The following is a 26,703-nucleotide window of genomic DNA, read 5'->3' as shown; positions in this document are numbered from 1 at the left end:
ATCATAAAAGAAATAATGGTACGTCTCTCTTCTGCAACACCAATAAGTGTCAGTGACATTATATTTTAGCACACAATCATCAAAGAAAGAGATCTAAAAACTGAATAAGACATACATCTTAACGTCAATTCCATCTTCCACTAAAATTCCATTCAACTGTAAATCAACAAGCCAGTACCTACCTTAAACGCCAAATTCAAATTCCTAAACCTCCTAGTTTGTGTTTCAGATTATAAAAGCAATCGATCCCTTTTTTTAGTATCTTAATATCTGCTTCCCACAAAATGATCATACCTGCTAAAGAAGGCCTTACTATAGGTTGTACTCATTTCGTATTGAGTATCATTTGAGACAAGACTAAGCTAATGTAAGATATTTTGGCCCTCCCAATCATTTCATTCCATTAAAATCCGTGAATCCATCTGTATCCATTCGTTTCATCCGCTCATGCTAAGATATTTTACCCGCCGGGTAATGGACCGGACACATATACATTTTTAAAACTAGGAATTACTGGCTAGTCCAGGAATGAGGGAATCGGTTATTGGCTAGTCCACTCCTAGAATTGATTTATCCTCTGGTCCAAAAACATGTTTTTGGACCAGAAACTTTATCCTTTAGTCCATCCACGTGCGGTTTACACAAGACCACTTTTCAAATATTCCCAACATACCCTTCTGCAACTCATAGTGACGAACATAAAACCAAGTCAGCTTCTTTCCTATTTTTTTCTTCTCAGATCGGTTTCTCTCACTCTGCGTTTTGGATATAATCAATTTCTGGTACTGTTTTTCAATCATCTTCATCTGAGCTTCGAATTAGGTTCTTCTGAGTTTCGAATTAGGTCATCTGAGCTTCGAACCAAGGTATTTATCCTTTCAATCATCCTCTCCTGCTGCTGTTCTAGAAATCTTGATGAATAATTAGGTTTATTGGCTAGTCCACTCCCAGAATTGATTTATCCTCTGGTCCAAAAACATGTTTTTGGACCAGAAACTTTATCCTCTAGTCCATCCACGTGCGGTTTACACAAGACCACTTTTCAAATATTCCCAACATACCCTTCTGCAACTCATAGTGACGAACATAAAACCAAGTCAGCTTCTTTCCTATTTTTTTCTTCTCAGATCGGTTTCTCTCACTCTGCGTTTTGGATATAATCAATTTATGGTACTGTTTTTCAATCATCTTCATCTTAGCTTTGAATTAGGTTCTTCTGAGTTTCGAATTAGGTCATCTGAGCTTCGAACCAAGGTATTTATCCTTTCAATCATCCTCTCCTGCTGTTGTTCTAGAAATCTTGATGAATAATTAGGTTTATTCTGATCCGATTTCTATCAGGATAATTGTATATGATGTACATTGTTATCTTTTTATGATTTCGTTTTATGATTTCTGTTTTATGATGATTTACAATGTCAATTCAGTTTCGAAGTAATTTCCGTTCGTTTTTTAAGTAATTTTCGTGATTTTTGTGTGTTTCAATTAGGTATTTGAGCTTCGAATTAGGTTTATCTCATATTCGAACAAGGTATGATTTCTTTTTATGATTTCTGTTCTGTTTTTTGTAATCTGATTTTTTGTATTTTCTACGTTTTTCTGCTGCTGTTCTGTTTAGTTTTCATTAGACAGATCGTGTAGTATGTATTACCAATACGTATTGCATATAGCGTGCTCTCTTTTCATTCTGCAGTAGATGCCAATACATATGAATATGAGTCAGTACATGCCAATATGTACTGCATATAGCATGCTCTCTTTTCATCCTAGAGTAGATGCCAATACATATCAATATGAGTCAGTACATGTCAATACGTACTGCATATAACATGCTATTTTTCATCCTACAGTAGATGCCAATATATATCAATATGAGTCAGTACATGTCAATACGTCCTGCATATAACATGCTCTCTTTTCATCCTGCAGTAGATGCCAATACATATCAATATGAGTTAGTACATGTCAATACGTACTGCTTATAGCATGTCAATACAAAGACTCTTTTTGTTTCATCTCAGTACATGTCATTTTTTACAGGGTTAACATGTCTGACATTGCTCCCAAACCAGACTTCTCCATCTATTCTCATGTATACCATAAGCAATATCATTTTGCATATGAGGTTACATCGTTTTCAACTTTAGAGGATTTGAAATTTTGCATCTGTAATATGTGGAGATGGTTGACTCCATCGACTATTCTGGTTAACTATTTCCAGAATCAAGCGATAGTTCCTATTCTTGCCGATGTAACACTTCAGGGCATCTCTGCATTATATTCTTCAAAGCAATCATCTTTCTTTGATTTGCACATGGATGTAATTTCAAATGGTGCATCTAGGCGTATGGAAGTTGACAGTAGTGCAGACTTAGTTGTCAGTGCAAAGAATAGTTATTTGAAAGAAGGTAAAGAATCCCCAAGAGTGTTTTTTTCAGATGGTTGGGATAAGATTTTTGATGATACAGATCAATTATTCTATGGTGGTGTTTTTTTCACCCATTTGTTGTTGACTATATCTGCTAGAAGTCTGCAATCTGTAACAACAGAAACACTAGATAAAGTGTTTTCTGGCGATCATTTACTTGCCTATTAGCTAAGAGTGGTGCTTCAATTGCCCTTCAACTGGATGGTCCAATATAAGCAGACGTAAGAACTTCTCATCGTTAGTTGGGGTGAGCACAACGTCCATACCCGTGGATTTTACCGGCCCAACTCGGAATCCAACGGGTAGATATCCAGCCGCAATTTGGTGGATTGGATGTGGGTGTATTTCTTAAACCGGTCGTTTTCACGGGTTAGACGCGGGTGGAACATTACCCACCCGTTGGACACCCGTCGTGCATGATAGTCTTGATATTGCACATAAATATGAAGAATATTATAGAAAAATTATACCCCGTGTCGATTATTCCATATCGATTAAGTCTTGGTGAAGAAAAACTCCATGTAGTTACGCTCTCTAAATCCAAAAATCTTTAAAGAAGGAGAAGAAATCATAAAAGAAATAATGGTACGTCTCTCTTCTGCAACACCAATAAGTGTCAGTGACATTATATTTTAGCACACAATCATCAAAGAAAGAGATCTAAAAACTGAATAAGACATACATCTTAACGTCAATTCCATCTTCCACTAAAATTCCATTCAACTGTAAATCAACAAGCCAGTACCTACCTTAAACGCCAAATTCAAATTCCTAAACCTCCTAGTTTGTGTTTCAGATTATAAAAGCAATCGATCCCTTTTTTTAGTATCTTAATATCTGCTTCCCACAAAATGATCATACCTGCTAAAGAAGGCCTTACTATAGGTTGTACTCATTTCGTATTGAGTATCATTTGAGACAAGACTAAGCTAATGTAAGATATTTTGGCCCTCCCAATCATTTCATTCCATTAAAATCCGTGAATCCATCTGTATCCATTCGTTTCATCCGCTCATGCTAAGATATTTTACCCGCCGGGTAATGGACCGGACACATATACATTTTTAAAACTAGGAATTACTGGCTAGTCCAGGAATGAGGGAATCGGTTATTGGCTAGTCCACTCCTAGAATTGATTTATCCTCTGGTCCAAAAACATGTTTTTGGACCAGAAACTTTATCCTTTAGTCCATCCACGTGCGGTTTACACAAGACCACTTTTCAAATATTCCCAACATACCCTTCTGCAACTCATAGTGACGAACATAAAACCAAGTCAGCTTCTTTCCTATTTTTTTCTTCTCAGATCGGTTTCTCTCACTCTGCGTTTTGGATATAATCAATTTCTGGTACTGTTTTTCAATCATCTTCATCTGAGCTTCGAATTAGGTTCTTCTGAGTTTCGAATTAGGTCATCTGAGCTTCGAACCAAGGTATTTATCCTTTCAATCATCCTCTCCTGCTGCTGTTCTAGAAATCTTGATGAATAATTAGGTTTATTGGCTAGTCCACTCCCAGAATTGATTTATCCTCTGGTCCAAAAACATGTTTTTGGACCAGAAACTTTATCCTCTAGTCCATCCACGTGCGGTTTACACAAGACCACTTTTCAAATATTCCCAACATACCCTTCTGCAACTCATAGTGACGAACATAAAACCAAGTCAGCTTCTTTCCTATTTTTTTCTTCTCAGATCGGTTTCTCTCACTCTGCGTTTTGGATATAATCAATTTATGGTACTGTTTTTCAATCATCTTCATCTTAGCTTTGAATTAGGTTCTTCTGAGTTTCGAATTAGGTCATCTGAGCTTCGAACCAAGGTATTTATCCTTTCAATCATCCTCTCCTGCTGTTGTTCTAGAAATCTTGATGAATAATTAGGTTTATTCTGATCCGATTTCTATCAGGATAATTGTATATGATGTACATTGTTATCTTTTTATGATTTCGTTTTATGATTTCTGTTTTATGATGATTTACAATGTCAATTCAGTTTCGAAGTAATTTCCGTTCGTTTTTTAAGTAATTTTCGTGATTTTTGTGTGTTTCAATTAGGTATTTGAGCTTCGAATTAGGTTTATCTCATATTCGAACAAGGTATGATTTCTTTTTATGATTTCTGTTCTGTTTTTTGTAATCTGATTTTTTGTATTTTCTACGTTTTTCTGCTGCTGTTCTGTTTAGTTTTCATTAGACAGATCGTGTAGTATGTATTACCAATACGTATTGCATATAGCGTGCTCTCTTTTCATTCTGCAGTAGATGCCAATACATATGAATATGAGTCAGTACATGCCAATATGTACTGCATATAGCATGCTCTCTTTTCATCCTAGAGTAGATGCCAATACATATCAATATGAGTCAGTACATGTCAATACGTACTGCATATAACATGCTATTTTTCATCCTACAGTAGATGCCAATATATATCAATATGAGTCAGTACATGTCAATACGTCCTGCATATAACATGCTCTCTTTTCATCCTGCAGTAGATGCCAATACATATCAATATGAGTTAGTACATGTCAATACGTACTGCTTATAGCATGTCAATACAAAGACTCTTTTTGTTTCATCTCAGTACATGTCATTTTTTACAGGGTTAACATGTCTGACATTGCTCCCAAACCAGACTTCTCCATCTATTCTCATGTATACCATAAGCAATATCATTTTGCATATGAGGTTACATCGTTTTCAACTTTAGAGGATTTGAAATTTTGCATCTGTAATATGTGGAGATGGTTGACTCCATCGACTATTCTGGTTAACTATTTCCAGAATCAAGCGATAGTTCCTATTCTTGCCGATGTAACACTTCAGGGCATCTCTGCATTATATTCTTCAAAGCAATCAACTTTCTTTGATTTGCACATGGATGTAATTTCAAATGGTGCATCTAGGCGTATGGAAGTTGACAGTAATGCAGACTTAGTTGTCAGTGCAAAGAATAGTTATTTGAAAGAAGGTAAAGAAGCCCCAAGAGTGTTTTTTTCAGATGGTTGGGATAAGATTTTTGATGATACAGATCAATTATTCTATGGTGGTGTTGATGTCGTACGTATAACATTCCAAAAATACTGCATGAGAACTGGATATGAGGTAATTAAGAAGAAGAATGACCTTGAGAGATTCACCGCCGTATGTAGTGTGAAAGGTTGTTCATGGAAGCTTCACGCAACTGCCATTGGTAGTTCTATTGATGTTTTTAAGATAAAGGAATATGTGGGAAGGCACACCTGTGGCGGTGGTTATATGTTGAAGAATCCAAGAGTTACAAAAAAACTCATGAACAGTCTAATTCATGAGATGGTCAGGCACAACCCTCGCAGAACACCATCAGAGATCAAAGATTATCTTAAAGTTGGTGGTGGCATCGAAATCCAGTATCACCACGCATATCATGCAATTGAGTTGTCGCATAAACATATTTTTGGTAATGATGTGAAGTCGTACACTGATCTTGCTTGGTGGGTGAATGCTGTTAGGGAAACAAACCTTGGGTCATTTATTGATTTCGATTTCAATGATGCTACAAAAAGATTCAATAGACTTTTTGTTTGCTTCGGAGCTTGTATAGAGGGATATAAATTATGTCGTCCCATGATTTTCTGTGACTGTACATTCCTCACTGGAACTTTTAAAGGAGGTCTCATGGCAGCAACATGTCTTAATGGCAATCAAGGTAACTGGTTCTTTTTTTTTTTTGATATGTAGTGTCTGGTAGTTAGATCACTCATATTGACCTTACTTCACTATCTGACAATGAGTATTGACCATACTACATACTACATATTGACCTTACTGAGTATGAGATAAACCATACTGCATGTGAAAATGTAGTGTCAATCAGTGGCTTACATGTCATTATGTAGTGTCAGGTTTTCACATATAAACAAAGAGGTAAACCATACTGCATGTCAATATGTAGTGTCAATATTAGTTGCTTAACATAACTAGTAATTCCTTTTTGCAGGATTTTATCCGCTTGCGTTTGCTTTAGTACCCGGTGAAGACAATATCAGCTGGGAATGGTTTTTCAAGAAACTGAAGGAGGCTTTGAATGATGATCGCCCAATCACTTCGCAATAGCCTTCTTAGTGGTCCTAATAGTCTTCGCAATCCCCCACCAGCCCCTGAAACCTCCACGGTATAAACTTCGTGGTTTTCCATCTCCTTTCTTACGCTTATTAGCACCTACACAATAACAAGAACCAAAAACTATTACAGTACATATCAATATGGTATATCAAATATGTAGTTACATCATCAATATGTAGTTGTAATATCTACCAAGTCTTGAAACTACATATTATTAATAGTACATACGAGAATATAAGTATCTACCTCTACATATTTATATGTAATATGTTATGAGAGTATAAGTATTTACCTCTACATATTGATATGTAATATGTTATGAGAGTATAAGTATTTACCTCTACATATTGATATATAATAGTAGACCACTACGTATTATTTTAACTACATATCGATTTGTAATAGTACGTATGGCATATGTATCTGCTTTGATACAGTAAAAATGTAAAAACACTTAATACCAAAAACAAGCACACCAATGCATCATTACATACTCATAAACATATGTTATTAAGGATACATATTATTCATACGCTTTGTTCTTATATGTAGTTGTACTACATACCTTCTACATTTGCTTCCCCCCCTTTTGCTTTTGGTGAAGGAGTAGCAGTTCTCAAGGCAAGTTCTTTCTTCCCCTTCTCTTCCCCTACACCATATAAAATATGTAGTTAACGTATCTACCATGAACATGAAACAACTACATATCAAATACCACAACATACTGGTAATTTTATAACTGCATACTGATAACTACATATGAACGTTATTAAGAATTATCTTCACTTTTAACATTACAAACCTTCTTTCAGGAGCGCTTTTGCTTTCCCCCTTTTTGCTTTTCCCTTTCCTTTTGGAGAAGGAGTAGCAGCTCTCAGGACAAGTGCTTTGTTCCCCTTTGCTGGTGGTGAAGGAGTAGCAGCCTTTGTCGCTGTTTTTCCTTTTGCTTTAGTAGTTGCCGCTGCTGTTTTTCTTTTGCTTTTTGCTTCAGGAGCAGCATCTTCTTTCTTTCCTTTGGTTTTGTACACATTACATATTAGAGGCAGATAATAATATGTAGCACACATATCAATTTGAGATGCTATCATTACATATCAATAAGTACAAATTGCAGACAACATATTGATATGTAGTACAGATATAAATTGACACGCTTTAATATGTATTAGTTAAGCAGCACTACATTTCAAAATGTACTGCACATATCATTTTTTGAGATGATATCATTACATATTAAATAACAACACTACATTCAATATGTAATGTGTACTATATATAACTTGTCACTATGAAGTACAAATTGAAGATAACATATTCATATGTAGTACACATATCAATTGACATACTAGATTTTAGTATGTATTAGTTAAACAACACTACATTTCAATATGTAACAGTACATATTTCAGGTTTTGGAAATATTGCACGTCAATATAAAGTACAAATTAGGCTTTTGAATTGATTTACCTTCTTTCTGAGGAACCTTAGTCATACTTCTTGTTGTGGGAGATTTAGCAGGTGAGGATTCTGTTGGTGAATCATCAGAAGATTTTCTTCTTCTTTTCGCTGGTGAAGGAGATTTAGCAGCACGTGAGGATTCTGTTGGTGAATCTTCGACATATTTCCTTCTTCTTTTCGCTGGTGAAGGATATTTAGCAGCAGGTGAGGATTTTGTTGGTGAATCTTCGACAGATTTCCTTCTTCTTTTCGCTGGTGAAGGAGATTTAGCAGCAGGTGAGGATTCTGTTGGTGAATCTTCGTCGGATTTCCTTCTTCTTTTCGCTGGTGTCGCTGGTGTAGGAGACACTTCAGTAATTTCTTCTGTAATCGTCCTCTTAATTTTCCTACTTGTACCCATTTCTTATTCAATTGAATTAGGTCAGGAACTGAAATAGGAGATGAAACTGATCAATTTTGATTTGAAACTGAAATAGGAGATGAAACCGAAATGTTTTGAATTAGGCTAGTAATTTAGGTATTTTTAAAACTTTTTGGGCTACCGGATAATTTCCGATGAATTTGGTTTCTATTGCTGATTATGATGAGTTTTGAGAGATGATTAAGCATGGGTTTATGGTTGAATTAGATGTTGGTGTTGTTGATTGAGAAGAAGAAACAAGAATAGTTTTCTTCTGAAAAAGTAGATGAAGTTTTCGTCTGAAAAATAAAGAAGAAGAAAGAGATATACGGTCCACATGTGAGTAGTGAGGGTAGGCTAGTAATTTTAGGTATTTTTAAACCTTTTTGGACTACCGGATAATTTCTCTATCCCGCTGGACTACACACTAATTCCGGGTCGGATTTTTGGACTAAATAGAAAATTTCTCTTTTTAAAACCGGTTATTTGGATGGATTGAACACGTTTGGTACCATATCTACATCCACCCATCCGTTGCTCACCCCGCTTCCTTGGAGAAAATTGGACCGGGACTCGAAATTAGCCTACAACCTGATCTAAAACGGGTACCCAAGTAACCCAACAATACCGAACACGATAAATCGTGTTCCAGGTTCTGTTTTAACCTCGAACAGAACGAACCCCAGCCGATAAAGTTGCCCTCTGCCCTTCACACCTATTTTGGATAAAACCTCAAAAATTCAGAGAGGGGGCTAAAAGGAGATCTTTCTAGGGTTTCAGACTTTGTAAGGGTTTCCCTTTTCTTCGATCATCATCAAGACGAAGGTCGAAATAATAAGAAGCTGGAGGATTGAACACCTAATCTCTAGGTTAGTTCCAAATAAGGAATTCAGTCAGGAGCATAAATCGATTTTGTTATACCGATTTAGTTTTCTTTCTGATAACAGAAGCATAAATCTGAGCTAACAAGGCAACAAAAACAGATGAAATAAGTCACCGCTTTGTGAATTGAAACATGCAGTTAGTCTTCTCTCGAGTTTAATGGTGAGAGTTTCAGATTTAGTTTCTTAATTATTTACTTTATTAAATGGATTGAAGTTTCTGTGTTTTTCTTTGTGATTGAAGTTTCTTAATTATTGAACCTAACAATGATAATTGATTTAATTCGAAATTCAGTTTTGGTGCTAATTCTATGGGTCTGTGATTTATATACGTGATAGCTTCTGTTTATGATTTTTTAGGGTTTGCAATGAAAATTTTGGTGGAAAGAATATGTTAGGTTATGGTTTGGCATCAACTATGAGCTTCTAAAAATCTGTGCTCGGCTAGTGGTAGTATAATTAGGTGGTTAGGTGTTGTACTTATAGATGGATAGATTATTATTATTAAAAATTGAAGATATAATGACGTTGATTTGGTTACAGCATGATTTGGATAGTTATTTCACGTTTTTTCTTTCTTTGAATCACCTCTATGAGTTTGTATCTCTTATCCAAGGAAGGGATTAACAGGCGGTGTTACGAATTTTACCTGTAGTCTACATAAAATTTACTGGCGAAGGAACTTGTAGCTTTTCATAGTTTTCTTTTTGTGTCATGGTTTGATGGACTTGATGGCTTTATCTAATGACTTTAGAGCTAGCTTAACTCATTCTTGTGTCCCTTTTCAATTGATTTTGTATACGAAGCGTATTGAGGAAGCTTTCCTTATAATTGTATATGTTATTCAACATAATCAGATAGAATAGAATTTCACTGTAATTTGATAGTCATCACCAGGATAACTATTATCATTGTTGTTCATTGTCTGCGTCTCTTTAACTTTATTATAAGAAATTTGCAGTTTTAGTTTTTGTTAATGAAGTGTCGATTGCTTTGGGTGCAGATCTCTGTGATCGTGAAAGCCGAGTATATGTTGTAACTCAAACAGTAGCTATTGTAAGTGACTGAAGGTGGTTGCACATTACTAGAGACCTGCTAGCATACTTTGTGCGGGTTATTTATCAATGTTTAACAATATGGGAACTACAAATATGGGGCCCAACAATCTAGGTACAAGCAATATGGGGTCCAGCAATCTGGGTCCTCAACATTTAGCAGTTCCGAATAACAAACTCGTACCAGTTGTTCCTAGTTCAGGTAGTCCAATGTTACCCTATTTAACAGTTCCGAATAGCATACTGTCACCCATGACTGTTAATTCAGGAGGTCCAAGGTGGCAACATCTTCCAAGCGGCAAATTAGCACCAATTTCTCCAAGTATGGGTAGTCAGGGGTTACAACATTTTGCAGTCCAAAACAACAAACAGGCACCAAGTTTACCTAATTCAAGCAACTTGGGACATGTATCTGGTTCTAACAAGCGAACTATACAAATGATATCTGGGACACCAAATAAGCCAGCGTCACAAAAGTCATCTGCACCAAACAAACCAAGCAAGCGACCATCACATACAGAACCTCCTAAGGCTAGAGCTGAGTCATTTGAATCCGTCAGAGCAAAAATGAGGGAATCCTTAGCCTCTGCTTTAGCTATGGTTTCTGAAGAGCAAAACAAAAATGAAGAAAAGAAATCACAGGTTGATGCTCAAACCACTTCTATTCCATCCACTGATGATTCTCCAATGTCTACATCAACATCTTCCACTGTAGACATTGCCTCATGCCAAGTTCCTGAAAAGCCCTCGGAGCCCTTACCTTCACAAAATCAAGACTGTGCTCAGAATGTTAGTGCTACACTGAATCCATCACAGGGCATCTTTTCTACTGGAATCAAGGTCGATGCTACACCAATCCCAGAATGTGATGCACAAGAATATCAATATAAGTATGCTTTGCTTGATGATGATGTTTCATTCAGCAACAACTTCTTTGTGAAGGATGATCTTTTGCAAGGCAATGGACTATGCTGGGCATCAGACCTTGACATAGAAATTATGGAAGATAGCTCGAGTTATGATGCCAAAAGACCCAAACTGGAAGATGAAGTTGCCGGGAATAAGAGTGAACCAGCATCTCCTTGTCCACAAACTCTAGCAACTAAAGTCGAAGCTGAGCTTTTTAAAGCATTTGGAGGTGTTAACAAGAAATACAAGGAGAAGGGAAGATCTCTTCTGTTTAATCTGAAAGATCCCAGTAATCCTGAGCTGAGAGAACGAGTAATATCTGGTGAAATTTCTCCTGAGCGCCTCTGTTCAATGACTGCGGAGGAGCTTGCTTCAAAGGAATTGTCAGAGTGGAGGATTGCAAAAGCAGAAGAGCTTGCACAGATGGTGGTTTTGCCAGATTCACAAGTTGACATTAGACGTTTGGTTCGCAAAACACATAAAGGGGAGTTTCAAGTGGAGTTCGACCAAGATGATGGTCCTTCAGTTGAGATTGCTGCTGGGGAAAGCTCGCTTTCTCAATTTCGACCAAGAGCTAAAGAATTAGAAGCTGAAACTCCGCGGAAATCAGATGAGAATGGAAAATCTGAAAAATCTGAAATCACTTCTAGTGAGAAGGTTATCTTAGATGACCAAGGTAGTTTAACTGCTGTTCCAAGTGATGGAACTGATCTCTTGCAGGGACTGATGATGGATGAATTGAAGGACCCAGAATTTCTTCCTCCTATAGTTTCTCTTGATGAGTTCATGGAGTCCCTTGATTCTGAGCCGCCTTTTGAGAACTTGCAAAAGGAAGCTGGAACAGTTGAGTCCGTAGGGGAAGGGAAGAAGAGCATCGATACCGACTCAAAGGTTGATTCATCTGATCTTACTTCGGTCAACCCTGTAACTGCTGCCTTGGAAAAAGCTGCTGCCGTTGATAAAGCTCCCGCCGTCGAAAAAGCTCCCGTCGTTAATAAAGCTGCTGCCCAGGACAAAGCTGACAAAGTGGAACCAGAATATAGTAATGCAGGGACTAAGTTGAAATCTGGTGAAGTTCTTGTTGAATCAAAAACTCCTCTTGACAGTGCTGCAGATAATATTGAGCATGCATGGGAAGGCAAATTGCAGTTGAATATCTCATCCATAGTCACAGTTCATGGCTCCTTTATAAGGTCTGCTTCTTATCAGCTTAAGTTTCACCACTATTAGTGGGTAACACTTTCTGATTTGCCAGTTTAGAAATTACTAACATCTAACACCACTATGTTTGTCTTTCTAGAGTAGTCATAGTAATAATGATGGCACTGACACCAACAACGGTTATCTTGTCAAATATTTTGTTATCCTTATTGCTACCTTCATGTTTAAGGCTTTTAATAGTTTATCTATATCTATATCTTTGCCTATTTTATACATCCATAAACACCTGAATAGTTTTACTGAGCTGAAAATATGTCAAGGTTGATAATTTTTTAGAGATGGTCGTCTCATGGTGCGAAGTTTTCTTGAATAGACATACTGCTGCACATGATTGTTTCGGAATTCAGAGGTTTCTTAAGCGACTAAGTCCTAAGTTGTTGCATTCATGTTCAGTTCTTAAGTCCTAAAGTGTAGCATTCATGTACAGTTCTTAAATCCCAAATTGTTGCATTCATGTTCAGTTCCTTTTTGATTCTGATTGCATTTTTTGTTACAGTGGTGAAAAAGCATCAACTAAAGAATGGCCAAGCTTCCTTGATATAAAAGGCAGAGTTAAGCTTGATGCATTCGGAAAGTTTCTCCAAGAGCTGCCTATGTCTCGAAGTCGAGCACTCATGGTATGTTGTTTTGTTCTTCTTGTTTATATCTGATTAATCATTATCATTTTCAAAGTTTGAAGTTTTGAACACTATACAATATTTCGAGTTACTTTTTCAATTCACTTGTGCAAACTCAACCACTCCTGTAAAAATCATTATATCCATAAGTATTAATCGAAGCGATGAGGTTGCCAAGATAAATTAGGCTTCAAATGCATTTCTTATCAGATAATTTTAAATGTGCCAGTTCCGTTGCTTTGCGTTACCTTGTCATTCTACTTGGGCCAAGTGGTTTATGTTTTTACCAGTTTTCTGGAATATTTGTAAAATGCCTGAGCTGTTTTTCAGTTATTCATTTCTTTTCAGTTATTCATTACTTTCTCTAGTTTTAGGTGTAGCATTCAGGTCAACTTTTACAAATAAATCTACTGTACTACCATTCAGTTATTCATTACTTTCTCTAGTGTACTACCATTGGTTTAGTATCTCTATATAAATCTACTGTAAGGAAATGCGAATCTGAATGATACATCCAGGTCATTCCTAATGAATTTTGTAGGTCAACTTTTCTGAGTAATTTGTATTAATTTGACAAGGTACGTCAGTTGTTATTGAAAATTTGAGAAACCTCTGTTAATCTGTTTGTGTAGTATGTTATCATTGGGCTTCCTGCATGTTAGTGAGTACACTTGTCTTTATTTTCTCTATGCAGTATGTTAACCTGTTTGTGTAGCAAAGGTAAAGAAAGAGGATTTTTTGATTAACTGTATGCTACAAATTGCAGTATTATTGTTTTTTGATCACTAAAGCATACTGCAGTAGTATCCTCTGTTGTTTCTTTTCTTAGTTGTCTGACCACATGTTTCATCTACTTTTAGCAGTGCATATTTAAAGTGAAAATTTTGTTCATGATGTTATTTATGAATTTGTTGCCTGCTACAGGTAGTACATATTAGCTGGAAGGAGGACTCCCCTGAGAGTGAGCGTGAATATCTTCGCGAGGTGATGCAACCTTCTTATATCATTTTGTCCATTACAAATTTAATCTTGCTGATACTCTCGATGTGAATGGATAAAGCATCTATATTTTGGGGTTTTAATTAGTTTTTCTTCACTGTCATGTCTTAATAAATATTCCAAATAGCCAATTGAAATAGTGGGTTTTGGGCAACCAACTTGTGGATTGGTGAAATAGAATCGACTTCTCCTGGCACTAAGGAGTTAATGCTTCATTTGCTGACCTCAGATCCTATTGTCCTCTTCAGGTGGCTGATTCATATGTTGCTGACGAGCGAGTAGGGTTTGCCGAGCCTGCGCCTGCTGTTGAACTTTACTTGTGTCCACCTCATGCTAGAACAGTTGAAATGCTAGGAAAGAATGTTCCAAAAGACGACGTTGAAAAACTTAATGCTTTAGATAATGGCCTGATTGGCATTGTTGTATGGAGAAAGGTGCATATAACTTCCACGATATCACCCAACTCTTCATCACATCATAGACACAGCTCTAAAAAACAGAGCCATGTAAGGAGACGACAAGAAGAAAAGGAAACTAACAGAATCACTAAACCTACGTCATCCATTTTAGGTCCTCCTCCCACCAGAAAATCTCGAGTACCATTGCATGATGAACCCATTGATGATGTTCCACCAGGTTTTGGCCCAGCAACTGGCAGAGATGATGACGACTTGCCGGAATTTGAATTTGTTAGTGGTTCAAATCCCCCAGTTTCTCAGTTTTCAACCTCCAAACCCTCTGTTCCTCCAAGAGCCTCTTTTGCTCCTCCTGGGCAAATGAGAGAACTGATACAGATGTATGGACAAAATGAAACTATATCTAACAAGGGTGTGAATTGGCAGCAGGGTCGAAGCGCCAGGGTTGAAGTTAATAATCCTTGGAATGATGATGATGATATCCCAGAATGGCAGCCTCCAGAACAAAGCACACCCCGTCTTCCAGTATCTTTACCCCCACCCCCACCACTACCAGTGCAGTTAATGCATGGGTTTCAGCAACAAACATTGCCCCATGTGGCGGTGGCAACACCGCAGCAATTGCCCCATGGTCAATTGATGGTACAACAACTTGCACAGCAAAACATGCCTTTCCAAGCTCCAGTGAATATGATTCATAGCTATGTAGGAGGCCACCAAAACATGGCTTCTCCCTGGCAGTCGGGTGGTTGGACCCCTCAGACTGGTTCCAGTGGACTACCCTTAAATGTCCAGCAGCAGGGTAATAATATGATGCAACCTTGTAATAGCAATAACAACAATAATAATAACATTATCATTAATGGACAGCCTTTTGATGGTCAGTTTTATGGGACATCTTCTAATACTGGTAACGGATTCGGAACCGGTCAGAGACCCCCAGATAATGTCTCTCGTAGGCATTAGGTTTTTTCTTTCTTTCTTCTTTTGGTGTAAATACCTTCCTCAACTTTCAAGCATCTTTCTCTGTTCAGAAAGATGTCAACTTTGTAATTATAGAATTTGAACTGCATTAGTTCTTTTCTGCTTTGGGAATTTTGTTCTTTTAAACCATTATGTTTCTCTTCTCCTTTGTTTCTTCCAATTTATCCTATGTTGGCTATTTTTGATGATTAAATCTTAGTGAAACTATTCCAGGGTGGTGCATTTTAACGCAAGGCAGAGTACTACCAACATTTTGTGTAGAAACTGGGTACGGTTTTGACAAAGGGAAAGTCGGGATCCGTTTCTGCCCCTGAAAGCAGGTCTACGGACGAGACGACCACTTCATGGTTACGAATAATCCACGTTTTGTGTTGTTGGAATGGTTAAAATCTGTACAATAAAATTTTAGTCCGAGGTCTATGTACATCCAAAGATTTCTTCCTTCTTAGTCCTAAACCAATATGAGTCGTCAACTGGGGTTGTTTTGTTATAGACCAAAAATTGAACTCACGAGAAGGTTGGGCGGGAACATCCGTCCTATAAGAGTTTGGCTAGTTTCGTCACCGCCAGACTGCCGATATATCGAGTAAGAAGTAAAGATTAGAGGAGAGCCGCAACAAGAGGTAAGAAAGGCATTAGAAACCCTCAGTTCAACTTAGACCGGTTTTTTCAGAGGTTTTGATTAACTCTGATTTTATTGCTACTCCTTAATTTCAGCTTCTCAGGTATAATTACTAGTCTTTGGTTTAGAATACTAGGGATAGTCTGTTTAAAAAATATATGCAGATAACGTGTTTGATAAAATACCCAAATAGTTGTTTAATACGAATGATAGTATATTTGATTCTGCTCCTTGTTTCAAATATTAAGCATGTCAGGATTTCTAGTATTGTTGCATTATACTTTTTCTCGAGATAATTGCGACTTTGGTGCAAATTTGTCATCTTTGAGTGTGTAAAAATTGTTATAGTTGTTTGAATTTGCGAATTTCGTAATTGTAATACATCATCAATATCTAGAATTTGTCAAGCAATCAGCTAGATTATTCTATTGTAGTATCTGAAGTTATTTAGAATTTGGATGAGTTTTTCATCCTGAATAAGCTGGGGTTAGGGTTCGTTTTACTGTGTCATGCATATATTGCGGGGTGTGGGCAGACTTTTCGTAGGTAATAAAATCAAAGATTATTCCCTGGAATTGGATAATGACTAGGTTCAACTTCGTTTGTTTAGTTAGTAAAACAGTTTTCTTAGGAACGATGGTGGACTTCTTTCCTCTAACGTGTGGGAGGTATTTCCTGTTTTAGCTGCAATTTGTATTTTCTCGACAAGATTTTGTTACCTTGTAATACTTTGGCATACTAAGAGTATCCATTAATTCATTTGTGACTGAAAAGTTGCTCATGGATGTCTTTAATTGTTGCAGAAACTGTGATTAACAGTATCCAAAACAATAACACTGAGCCTGAATAGAAGATAAAACGTTCTTCAAACAAATAACACACCATCCTTGGTTTAAAGAAGGTCCAGTTGAAGAAGCCGGAATGTTCGTCCTTAGTTTAATAGAGCATACCTTGCGTTTACCTCCTAATCTCCTTAGCCTTCCTCTTCCTGAAGCTATACGGGGTGAGCTAGAGAAACTATTTGTGGATAAGGTAAAACCATTTTCTTTCTTGAGTGTCTCTTTTGATTTTCCGTACTGTTCTTGTTGTGCTTGCTTGATTTCTATGAGCAGTATGTATTGAGTCATATCTATTTTTATGAAGGTTATCGCACAGTTGGGTTTATGCATCTCCGTCTATGACATTAAATCCATTAAGGGCGGCTTCATATTTGCAGGAGATGGTGCTTCGACCTATACGGTATCTTAACTTTTTCTTATCTTGAGGATCTATTAAAGCTATGAACAGTTAACAGTGACCTCTTACCATCGAAAAAGCAGTTTTTTCTTTTCCTTTTATGTATAGCAGATATATTTTTGGTACACCAAATCTAAGAAGACGATTGTTACTTGTAGCTTACGGAAGAAACTAATTGTTGCTTCATTTACGAGTTTTATTCTCATTTTGCAGGTTGATTTTAGGCTAATCATGTTCCGTCCTTTTGAGGGTGAGATTCTTTCTGGAAAGGTTGACGCATCAGATGCTAATGGTTTACGATGTATGTAGACCAAATCGTTTTCTAGCCTATAAGCATTTCTTTTTGTGAACCAGATATTTATTTATTTATTATGGTGGTCGCTTTAATTGTTTCCACAAGTATCTAAATCTATAATGGTGGCAGTGTCTGTAGGGTTTTTTAAAGACATATCCATACCCATCCATCTTTTGCCTAACCCATCCAAGTTGTAAGTGTTCGTTACCCATATGAGCTTGAGAGTATATCAAAATTTATCCATTAAAATCCTTTCTGAACTGCTGCTTTTTATTTTCACTATTCTACTTCTGTATTGGTTATAAGTAATTTGGTTTCTTGATGTGATCTCCACAGTAGTGAAGATGGAAGATGGACATGGATGTATGGCGATGTAGAATTAACTATAGAGCAGGACGACGAGGTTTAGCCTTATGATGTATTTTCTTGCTCAATTTTCCCTAGCTGTTACGTCAATGTGAACTATCTTCCGACTTCCATTCAATTGCAGATTCGTTTCCGAGTTCATAAAATTTCATATCCTCCCATCCCGCTTGAACAAGAAAAAGATTCGAAGGCATTTGCCCCAATGGTGATTACTGTAAGTTCCTTCGTCCTTGACATCCTTTTTATTTATTATTTCTCAAGGAATTTGCCCTACTTCTAGCCTTAACTTCAGTTATTATTGGTGCGGTTAACTGACAACTGTATTTTGTGTATGCACCATTATATTATTACCCATACAGTAGTCTAGAATTGGTACTTGGTAACCCCTTGTGACGGTGTTATCATATTTGGTCAATGATCCCCTTCTCTTTTGGATGGACTGCCACGTCTTTGTATTCCTGCATCACTAGTCCGATAACCGGATCCAAGCTAACACAATTGTGAATTATGTAAAGATGGGGGTGTTAGGTCAACCACCCAAGGGTTTAGGTTTCTTGATAAATAATGTTTATTTTGAACTTGGCTTAAGAAAGTCAGCAACGAGTTTGTAGCCATGGGATGTTCACATCCAATAGCTCAAAGGTTTTGTCGGTATCGGTGTTCATGGACACCCGGACCCTTGTTTAATTTGTTTGCTGCAATTAGACTCGTGTCTTTTATATGATGCCATGTGCTGTAAGCATTATTTTCCCTCTGAGGGTATAAGTGTTGAATTTGATCTCTTCGTTGATATTGAAGCAACACCAAGCAACGGGAAGTCATCTCATTGATTGACTGTATCTGTACCTCATTGTAAAGTAGCATACTTTAGTGTAAAAATAAGTTTGGAATAATTTATTGTCGCAGCAGTGTTTATTCAGTTCCCTCTCTTACTTTGTGTTTTTTTTTCCTTCTTAATGGGGCTTTTCAGGCATCAATCGATTTTGATGGTCTGGGTCCAATTTCATGGTGGGTATAGTCGACAGCGAAAGTAGAGCCGTGGAAGAACTTAACAGATATGGGCACAGAAGGTAAAGATAAACTGATGGGTATTTTGTTTCAGCCATTCCCAGGTTATCTGAACATGTAGCAGCAATGACTAGTAGATATATAATGAGTATCCCGCCCTAGTTAAAAATTGTGTTCATTAATTCCTTAATTACCTGAGAGTAAATGAAATCGAATTACATTTGAATATAAATTTGACTTGAGGCTTCTTTTCTCTGTGTTATAAGGTGTTGCATTTGTATATCAGTAATGAGACAAAGATTTAACAAAAATAAATTTCATTCATTAATTCATAATAACGATACATGAGATAAAGCCTAAACTTAAACCTATCGCAGTTCTTCTCTAACAAAATAAATTGCTCACACCTCATCAAACGTTTGAAAAAAAGTATCCCCAGATGGGAAATCCTTTCTTGAATTTACTGCTAATACCTTTGTCGTTCCTTTCACGAGTTTCCAACCTTTCTTCAATGCCCTGAACATACTTCAAAATCTTCTCAATTTTGAACAAAATATGAGCGTGATCCTTAGCGTACTCATCAACTAAAGCAATCAGATGATCTTCTACTGAGGTGTTGTAAATCCTTTCCACAGACAACTCACTATCAGTTTCTAACTTAATTGTTTCACTAGGTAGCAAGACACTCCAGAAATTTTCTTCCTCACGAGAACTTGTTGATAACGACATTGTTTCAATATGATTGATCCCCTTATACTGATAAAATTCAAGCCCTGCTCAATATAATTGATCCCCTTATATTGATAAAATTCAAGCCCTGCCTAAACCAACTTCGTTGTGCATTACATACTTCTCCTGGGTCTCTACTTATAGTTTTTCCAAAAGATCGAAACTGGAATCTGAACGGAATAAGGCAACCACCAAAAATAGAAGTATAGAACCCTGAACCGGAAAAGGAAAATCTAAAAATTTCCAAAAAAAAAAAAAACAAAATTTTTTTCTTCCAGTCAACGCTATTTGACCATAACACAAAGATTCCATCACGTGCTTCTTTCACGTGTTTTTCTACCCTCCTCGCTGCTCCGCTTCTTCTTCTTCCCTCGTTACAAAACCAGCAAATTTGAAACCGATTTCATTCCGACACCTCAAACTCGGATCCATAACTCGTTTCAAAGGAATGAGACGAATACGGGTTCCTTCGTCATCTTCGTCTTCTACAAATTCAAGACCGATAATACCACTCCTGATTTGTGTTGTAGTGATATTTACACTTGTGGTTCTGGCAATTCAGACTTCAAATTTCTCAGATTACGAAAAGTATTATATAAACCGAGTTGAGATCAAGATTCTCTCTGATTTCCAAACTAATGTCCAGCAATGTATTGTAAGTAGTAACTAACTAATTGCTTATTCTTTCAATTTCTTCATCACAGTAATGGTGTTGTATTAATTTAGATCTATAAAAATGGATGCTCAAGTTCACTGATGATCTGATTTATACTTTATTTGATTCTGATATATCTTGAAATTGTATTTTGAGTGTGTTGATGTAAGTTGCTCTTTAAGTGTTTGATAGGTTGTCTGTTGATTTTGATCAATAAATAAATAAATAAAATAACCAGTGTTTCCAATTAGGCTTCATGAGTGTCAAATTTCACTGGTAAAGCTGGTAAATGAGTTAGTAGTATACCTATAAAGTTAAATGAAGGGGCAGGGAAGCACCGCAGCGGTCTTGCTTTAACAAGCCTGGACTTGAGGCCTATTGAGCTGTATATTCCAATCTCAGGATTCAAATTTGAGTTTCTATTGCCATCATGATTGCCTAGCTTGGTTTTCCAATGTCGCTTTAGTGTCTGGCTTTTTAATGGACAAACGAGGCAAAAAAACTATCCTTTTCTGGTTTGTCTCCTGTCATTTTCTTGCAATGATGCTGTTGTCCTTCTGAAAATTGTTCAACACTTTTTGGTCACAGTATATACGCATTTGTGAGTATGGTAATGCAACTAAAAGGAACCATTTTCAGCACTATCAAGAATGCAATTTTTTAAAGCAAAATACTTTGAGTATGGCATGTTTACAAGTTTTGTATTACTACCTTTACTGCTTAGGAGAAATTTTCATCACCCGGGAAAAAAGTTGCCACTAACCTACCATATGATTGGGTACAGTATTTCTAATCAGCAACAAAGTGGGTCTGTAAGTTTATTCGAGATTGAATTCTTAATAATAGGACCCTACAAAAAGTAGATGTTCACAGAAATTTACTCTTGTCAGTTGCATTATCTAATCAACAAAATTTGTGCCCCAGTAGATTTCAATGCTAGTTACTTAACTGGTCTGCCATATTTAGGATGCGCCAATTTCTTGGAAACCAAAGTGATGAAGCGAAATTATATCAAGAAACTTCAACATGTATACTTAATTACGCTTGTGTACCTTTTCTTTTAGGATGAGAATAGCAGAGTGGTTAATTTCTGTGGATCAGGTGAGTTTTAATCTCAGGCAGTGGGTTCAATTCCCGACGGTTTTGCTAGAGACGCGCACTTACTATGTATAGAAAAGTCAGTTAGTTGAAGTTATATCAGGATTCTAACTTAATAAAGACACAAAATAGAATACCATTTGTTCTAGCTTGAGTATGGTGTATCTGAAAATTACAGTGTAATCATATTGAAGGTATCTTCTAGGATGACGTGTTCAGTGGTGTGCTTTTCTTATTACAGCTTTCTGGTTGTTTTTGTCGATTGTATAGAAAGTCCGGTTTTCTATTTGAATTATACTTCTCGTACCTCGTCTTTGGATCGGTTACCTTAAAGCTAACTTCTATGAACCCGTATTGATCTACAACTTGGATGTAGGCTAATAGAGGACTTGGACTTACTGCACATATTATTGACCACTGTAAATTGGTCCTGAAATATCCTAAAGGCACAAACAGCACTTGGGTTAGTACCTCTTTGAACTTCTAATTTTTGGTTCTTCTGAGTTCTCTCTTTCTAATGCTAGTTCATTTGTAATTGAAGTTTTTCTCTCTAACTTTTTCTTATTTAGAACAGTACAACAAGCAATTCAAAAAACATGAACCGCTGGAGTACCCTTATGATGTGTGTGAGGCTATTCTTTTGTGGGAGCAGGTTAGGGTTCCTTCTCTCTATCTTGATACTTTTGTTGTTCTGAGGATTCTTGTGCACTAACACCACCAGCATGCAGTACCGAAATATGACGACAGTGTTGACGAGAGAATATCTCGATACCCGTCCAGAAGGATGGCTTACCTATGCAGCTCAACGGATTGCACAACTGTATGATCATTGATTCTTGACCCATCCAGTTTGTTCATTTGATTTTGCACTACTCAAAATGGACCATACTGGCTGAATATCTTATAACTGTAAGATATTTGGAGTATCAGTAAGCATTCCTCCTTTTCATTTGATGTAGGGGAGCAGATAAATGCTACAACCGTTCTCTATGTGAGGAGCACCTTAACGTGCTGTTACCGTCAACACCTCCATTTCACCCACGCCAGTTTGAGAGATGTGCAGTTGTTGGAAACTCAGGGGATCTCTTAAAGACTGAATTTGGAGAAGAAATTGACAGTCATGATGCAGTAATACGAGAAAACGAAGCTCCTGTAAATAAGGTATATATTTAAATTTTCTTCGTATATGCCAACTCCAAGTTGCATTCTCAAATCTCCATTTTGTTTTACCTATTTGACGTATACCTTACCAAATATCCTTTGATTCAGCTATTGATTTTCAATTTGTGATTATAATCCAGAAATATGCCAAGCATATTGGTATGAAGAGAGACTTCCGCCTTGTTGTGAGGGGTGCTGCTCGTAAAATGGTTAAAATTCTTGATGGATCTGGTAAGTTGGATTCTAGTTGGGTAGTTAGCCTTTTTCTTTTTACCGAACTAGTTAGGATGTCGATGAATGCGCTTTCTGTTTGGATGACATTTACCCCCTATATATCTACCCTTAAGACAAACGTATCAACAAGGATGTAAATAAAATCTGTGGTTATTATTGCCTAAAATTTAGGGTCATTTCTATCGTAACATGTGATATCCTGATATGTATGTCTGCAAAACATATCTGAGACCACATATGAAGTGATGATTGGTTAACTTAATGGTAAAGATCACCATAATAAAGATGATGATGCTGAGAGATTATGAGTGGTAAGCCTCTAGCAGGTAATCGGAAACCGCCATGGAGTTGATTGATTTATCAGCATATTTGCAGCTATGATCAACTGATGGCGGCACTAGGGTCAAGGAGTGCTTTGTGCAAGTTTTAATGTTTCTAAAAGTTCAGATAGAAGTAGGAATGCAAAAACTAATGGTAATAAACTTGTGACTAGATTAAGACTTAGTACCAGACAATGTATACCGCAGTCCCCATTCTGATTCGGGAATCCTAGATTAGTAGTTATTTTTCTGTTCAGTAATTCGCTTATGAGTAAGCATGTTAAAGTTAGGTTGCTTTCTTTCCTCTCCTTATAAATATGTTGACTTTGCAGCTGATGAGGTGCTCATAATCAAAAGTGTGACCCATAAAGACTTCAACGACATGATAAAGGTAAAAATTGCATCTCATTAGACCTAAATATCCAAACTCTAATTTCCTGAGAAATGGATGTATTAAAAAGCAAGCCATTCATTACTTATCCACATCACTGCCTATGGTATGAAATGCATCAGCCATATTATATTGTTCAATGATATTTAGGATTCTTGTGTTTTGCTGCTACTGTTTTACCTCCAAGGTGGTTCATGCAAAATTGCAGTATGCACCTCCTTTAAGTTCGTTATGGATGAAACGGTTCACTTAAGAGCTTCCATGCTCCTCACCAAATTTAATTCAATTGCGTGCGTATTGCAGGGCATCACAAATCCAGTCTATCTGTTCCAAGGTATTGTACTGCGAAGAGGTGCCAAAGGAACTGGAATGAAATCGATAGAACTAGCTCTCTCCATGTGTGATATAGTCAACATATATGGTTTTACAGTAGATCCAGGCTATACTGAATGGTCAGTTTTTATTTTGCTGGTGCGCGTTAAATTCACGTGCATAATTTAACTGTTGATCAGGACATTTGAGAAATCATATTCTCACACTTGCTGTCCTGTAGGACTCGCTACTTCTCCACGCCTAGACAAGGGCACAATCCCCTGCAAGGACGGGCCTACTATCAACTATTAGAGTGTCTTGGCGTAATCATCGTTCACAAACTTTTGTTTCTTTCACAAGTTCATTTACTCACATGGTTATGCATGGTTAAGTGATTGGGTTAATTTGGATTTGATTGCACAGGTTATTAGGATTCATTCTCCCATGAGATCCGAGAGGAACGAGGATTGGTCAGGTATTCCAAGTCGGGAGACGATAAACAGAGCTCATACTGCTGCCTTGCACCTAAAGAGAAGCCAAGAGGGACAGAATGGCACCCTAGGACCATTCGGCAGCTGTAAAATATGGAGCAACGTGAGCTACGACAATAGTGGACCTATCTCAGGATCACCTGACATGAGTGAAACACGCAAAAATTCTAACTACAAAAAGTGGGAAGTCATGCCATTCAAAAGCCTAAGAAAGGAAGCTCAACAACACCATATCGAGATGAGAGGTGTTTCCCTGTATAAAATGGATGGCAATAAATTAGACGATTTGGTCTGTGTAAATCACTCCCTTAAAGGTGTGGTTTAAGAAAATTCTATGTATCGCCTCAGTAGGTATTATTAGTAATAGTCTAGGGCCTTTTTTCACTGGCCGGCCCGGGGGTATATACCAAAACTAATAGGGGGTTGCGGATTTTATTCTCAACCAAAATGGTGTGATAAAGGGTGTCTAAAAGTGGTAGAGTTATCTCATTACCCCTCTATAGTCTATCCTAGGTTTCGACATGTGTTCTTCATTATTTTATTTTATTTCTATTATTTATCATTTATTATACAACCAGTTTTTTATTTTCTATATAAAACAAAACTAAAATAAAATAAAATTTCAAATGTGAAAACTACTGGCACATCTATTTTTCAGATTTCTCCCATTGTGAAATCCATGCCCAGAAATCTGAAGACGTGCATCCATTTTTGAGGGAAAAATTATTCTTGGACCCAAAATTATTGAAATTAAGTTTTATCCTGAGATTTTATATGTAGATTTTATATGTTCATCGTACTCTCTTCTTCGTTCTTCTTCTTATCTCTTTCTCCTCCATCGTACTCTTTCTCTCTGCCTCCACCACCTACCTACTCCTTCTCTACCGCCACTGCTACCCCGGTCACCGGCACCGCCACCACTCGAACACCACCGCCACCCCAAAATCAAAGTACTTTGTTTACCAAAAAAAAAAACAACAAAAAACGCCAGTAACACCAAATCACCACCACCAGATGCCATCACAACCACCTCCGTCACCACCAGAACCGCATCTATTCACTTCTTCCACCATCTCTATCTTCTCATAAATCTCAACAATCGATCATTTATTTACCTAATTGATTCAGTGAATCAATTTCTCAGTTCCAACTCACCTCTCTAACTGAATTTGAACATCGGTCTTTGCCATCTCCACTCACCTCCTAATTGCTGTGTATTCTTCCATCATGAAATCAATTTCAGTTCCAATCTCAGATTGTACAGGAAAACAATGAATCCACAACAAATGTCAACGATAAGAGATGAAACCCAACAATTAATCCAAAGATCCCATTCTATCAATATGAATTTGATATTTTAATTAAAAAAAAGAAAAAAAAATGATTTTGATAGAAATGTAAGGGATAAGAAAATGGTACAGAAAAATGAAACGTGGTTTGACTGCGGCCTCTCGAAATAAGATTGGAGGTGTTCTGCCTTGATAAGAAAATGAAACGTGGTGTAGACCTTGACACGTCACGCACTGTTTTCTTAACTTCAGAGCACCAGGTCCCCTTATTCGGCAAATGAAAACAATTCTTTGTCCCACCATTTTTTTGTTAGAGTGTGCCACCGAGTAAACAAAACAAAAGGTTAACATGGCTGAGCATAGGTGTGCTGTCGTCGGTACCACTTTTTTTTTTTTTTTTGAAATCTTCCATTGTTGTTTCAGAAAGTTACTGTTCCAATTGGTTTCAGAAAGTTGCTACGCAGCTATGAAAATGGATGCATAACATGTTATGTAGCTATGAAAATGGATGTATAACCTGTTAGTTTGAAAAGTTGTTGCATATCTTGTTATGCAGTCCAGAAAATGTTTGCATAACATGTTATGCATTAACTATTTTGTTATTGTTGGAACCAACAAAAACAAAGACAGTATAACTTGTCATGCACCTACAATAATATCTGCATAACATGTTATGCAGTCGTGAAAATTGATGCATACTGTTATGCATCCGAAAATATGGCTGCATAATGCTTTATGCATCGAGAAAATTGTTGCACAACCTTTTATGCATCGAGAAAATTGATGCATAACCTGTTATGCATCCGAAAATATGGTTGCATAATGCATTATGCATCAGTTTTTTTATGTACGCACTAAAATCAACCAAAACAATGGCTACATAACTTGTTATAGATGCATAATTTATGCAATCGAGAAAATGGTTGCATAATTCGTTATGCGTCTGCAGAATGTGTTATGTATCTTTTTTGGTCGATGCATAATGGTTATGTATCAAGTTTTCGAAATTTTTTCCTAAAA

The 26,703-nt window shown here is 36.9% G+C and overlaps 3 protein-coding genes across 6 annotated transcripts; all 3 read left to right on the top strand.

Moving 5' to 3' along the window:
* The first annotated feature begins 9,084 nt into the window (after window positions 1-9,084).
* On the top strand, window positions 9,085-15,608 carry LOC113283235. Its single transcript, XM_026532426.1, has 5 exons — window positions 9,085-9,438; window positions 10,279-12,432; window positions 12,957-13,077; window positions 14,002-14,061; window positions 14,325-15,608. Exons 2-5 carry the CDS (start codon window positions 10,400-10,402, stop codon window positions 15,456-15,458), a joined length of 3,348 nt encoding a protein of 1,115 aa, XP_026388211.1. The 5' UTR covers window positions 9,085-9,438; window positions 10,279-10,399; the 3' UTR covers window positions 15,459-15,608.
* Window positions 15,609-15,982: 374 nt separating this feature from the next.
* On the top strand, window positions 15,983-19,288 carry LOC113277991 (DNA-directed RNA polymerase III subunit RPC8-like). 4 transcript variants are annotated; one of them, XM_026526945.1, is made up of 8 exons: window positions 15,983-16,099; window positions 16,902-17,130; window positions 17,242-17,337; window positions 17,548-17,635; window positions 17,759-17,822; window positions 17,966-18,032; window positions 18,120-18,209; window positions 18,966-19,288. In XM_026526945.1, exons 2-8 carry the CDS (start codon window positions 17,020-17,022, stop codon window positions 19,011-19,013), a joined length of 564 nt encoding a protein of 187 aa, XP_026382730.1. In that variant the 5' UTR covers window positions 15,983-16,099; window positions 16,902-17,019; the 3' UTR covers window positions 19,014-19,288. The 4 variants fall into 4 exon arrangements, with proteins under 4 accessions (XP_026382730.1, XP_026382732.1, XP_026382731.1 ...); XM_026526947.1 differs by having other exon boundaries at window positions 16,052-16,099; window positions 16,873-17,130; XM_026526946.1 differs by having other exon boundaries at window positions 16,082-16,201.
* An 827-nt stretch (window positions 19,289-20,115) lies between these two features.
* On the top strand, window positions 20,116-24,988 carry LOC113283234 (sialyltransferase-like protein 1). The gene is made up of 10 exons (XM_026532425.1): window positions 20,116-20,387; window positions 21,862-21,948; window positions 22,060-22,137; window positions 22,214-22,305; window positions 22,445-22,646; window positions 22,787-22,877; window positions 23,533-23,591; window positions 23,895-24,043; window positions 24,145-24,226; window positions 24,327-24,988. Exons 1-10 carry the CDS (start codon window positions 20,181-20,183, stop codon window positions 24,717-24,719), a joined length of 1,440 nt encoding a protein of 479 aa, XP_026388210.1. The 5' UTR covers window positions 20,116-20,180; the 3' UTR covers window positions 24,720-24,988.
* The last annotated feature ends 1,715 nt before the right edge of the window (window positions 24,989-26,703 follow it).

This window comes from Papaver somniferum, chromosome 5 (assembly GCF_003573695.1).
Source record: "Papaver somniferum cultivar HN1 chromosome 5, ASM357369v1, whole genome shotgun sequence".
In the NCBI taxonomy this organism is placed as follows: domain Eukaryota; kingdom Viridiplantae; phylum Streptophyta; class Magnoliopsida; order Ranunculales; family Papaveraceae; genus Papaver; species Papaver somniferum.
This window is presented reverse-complemented; position numbering and strand designations above follow the sequence as displayed.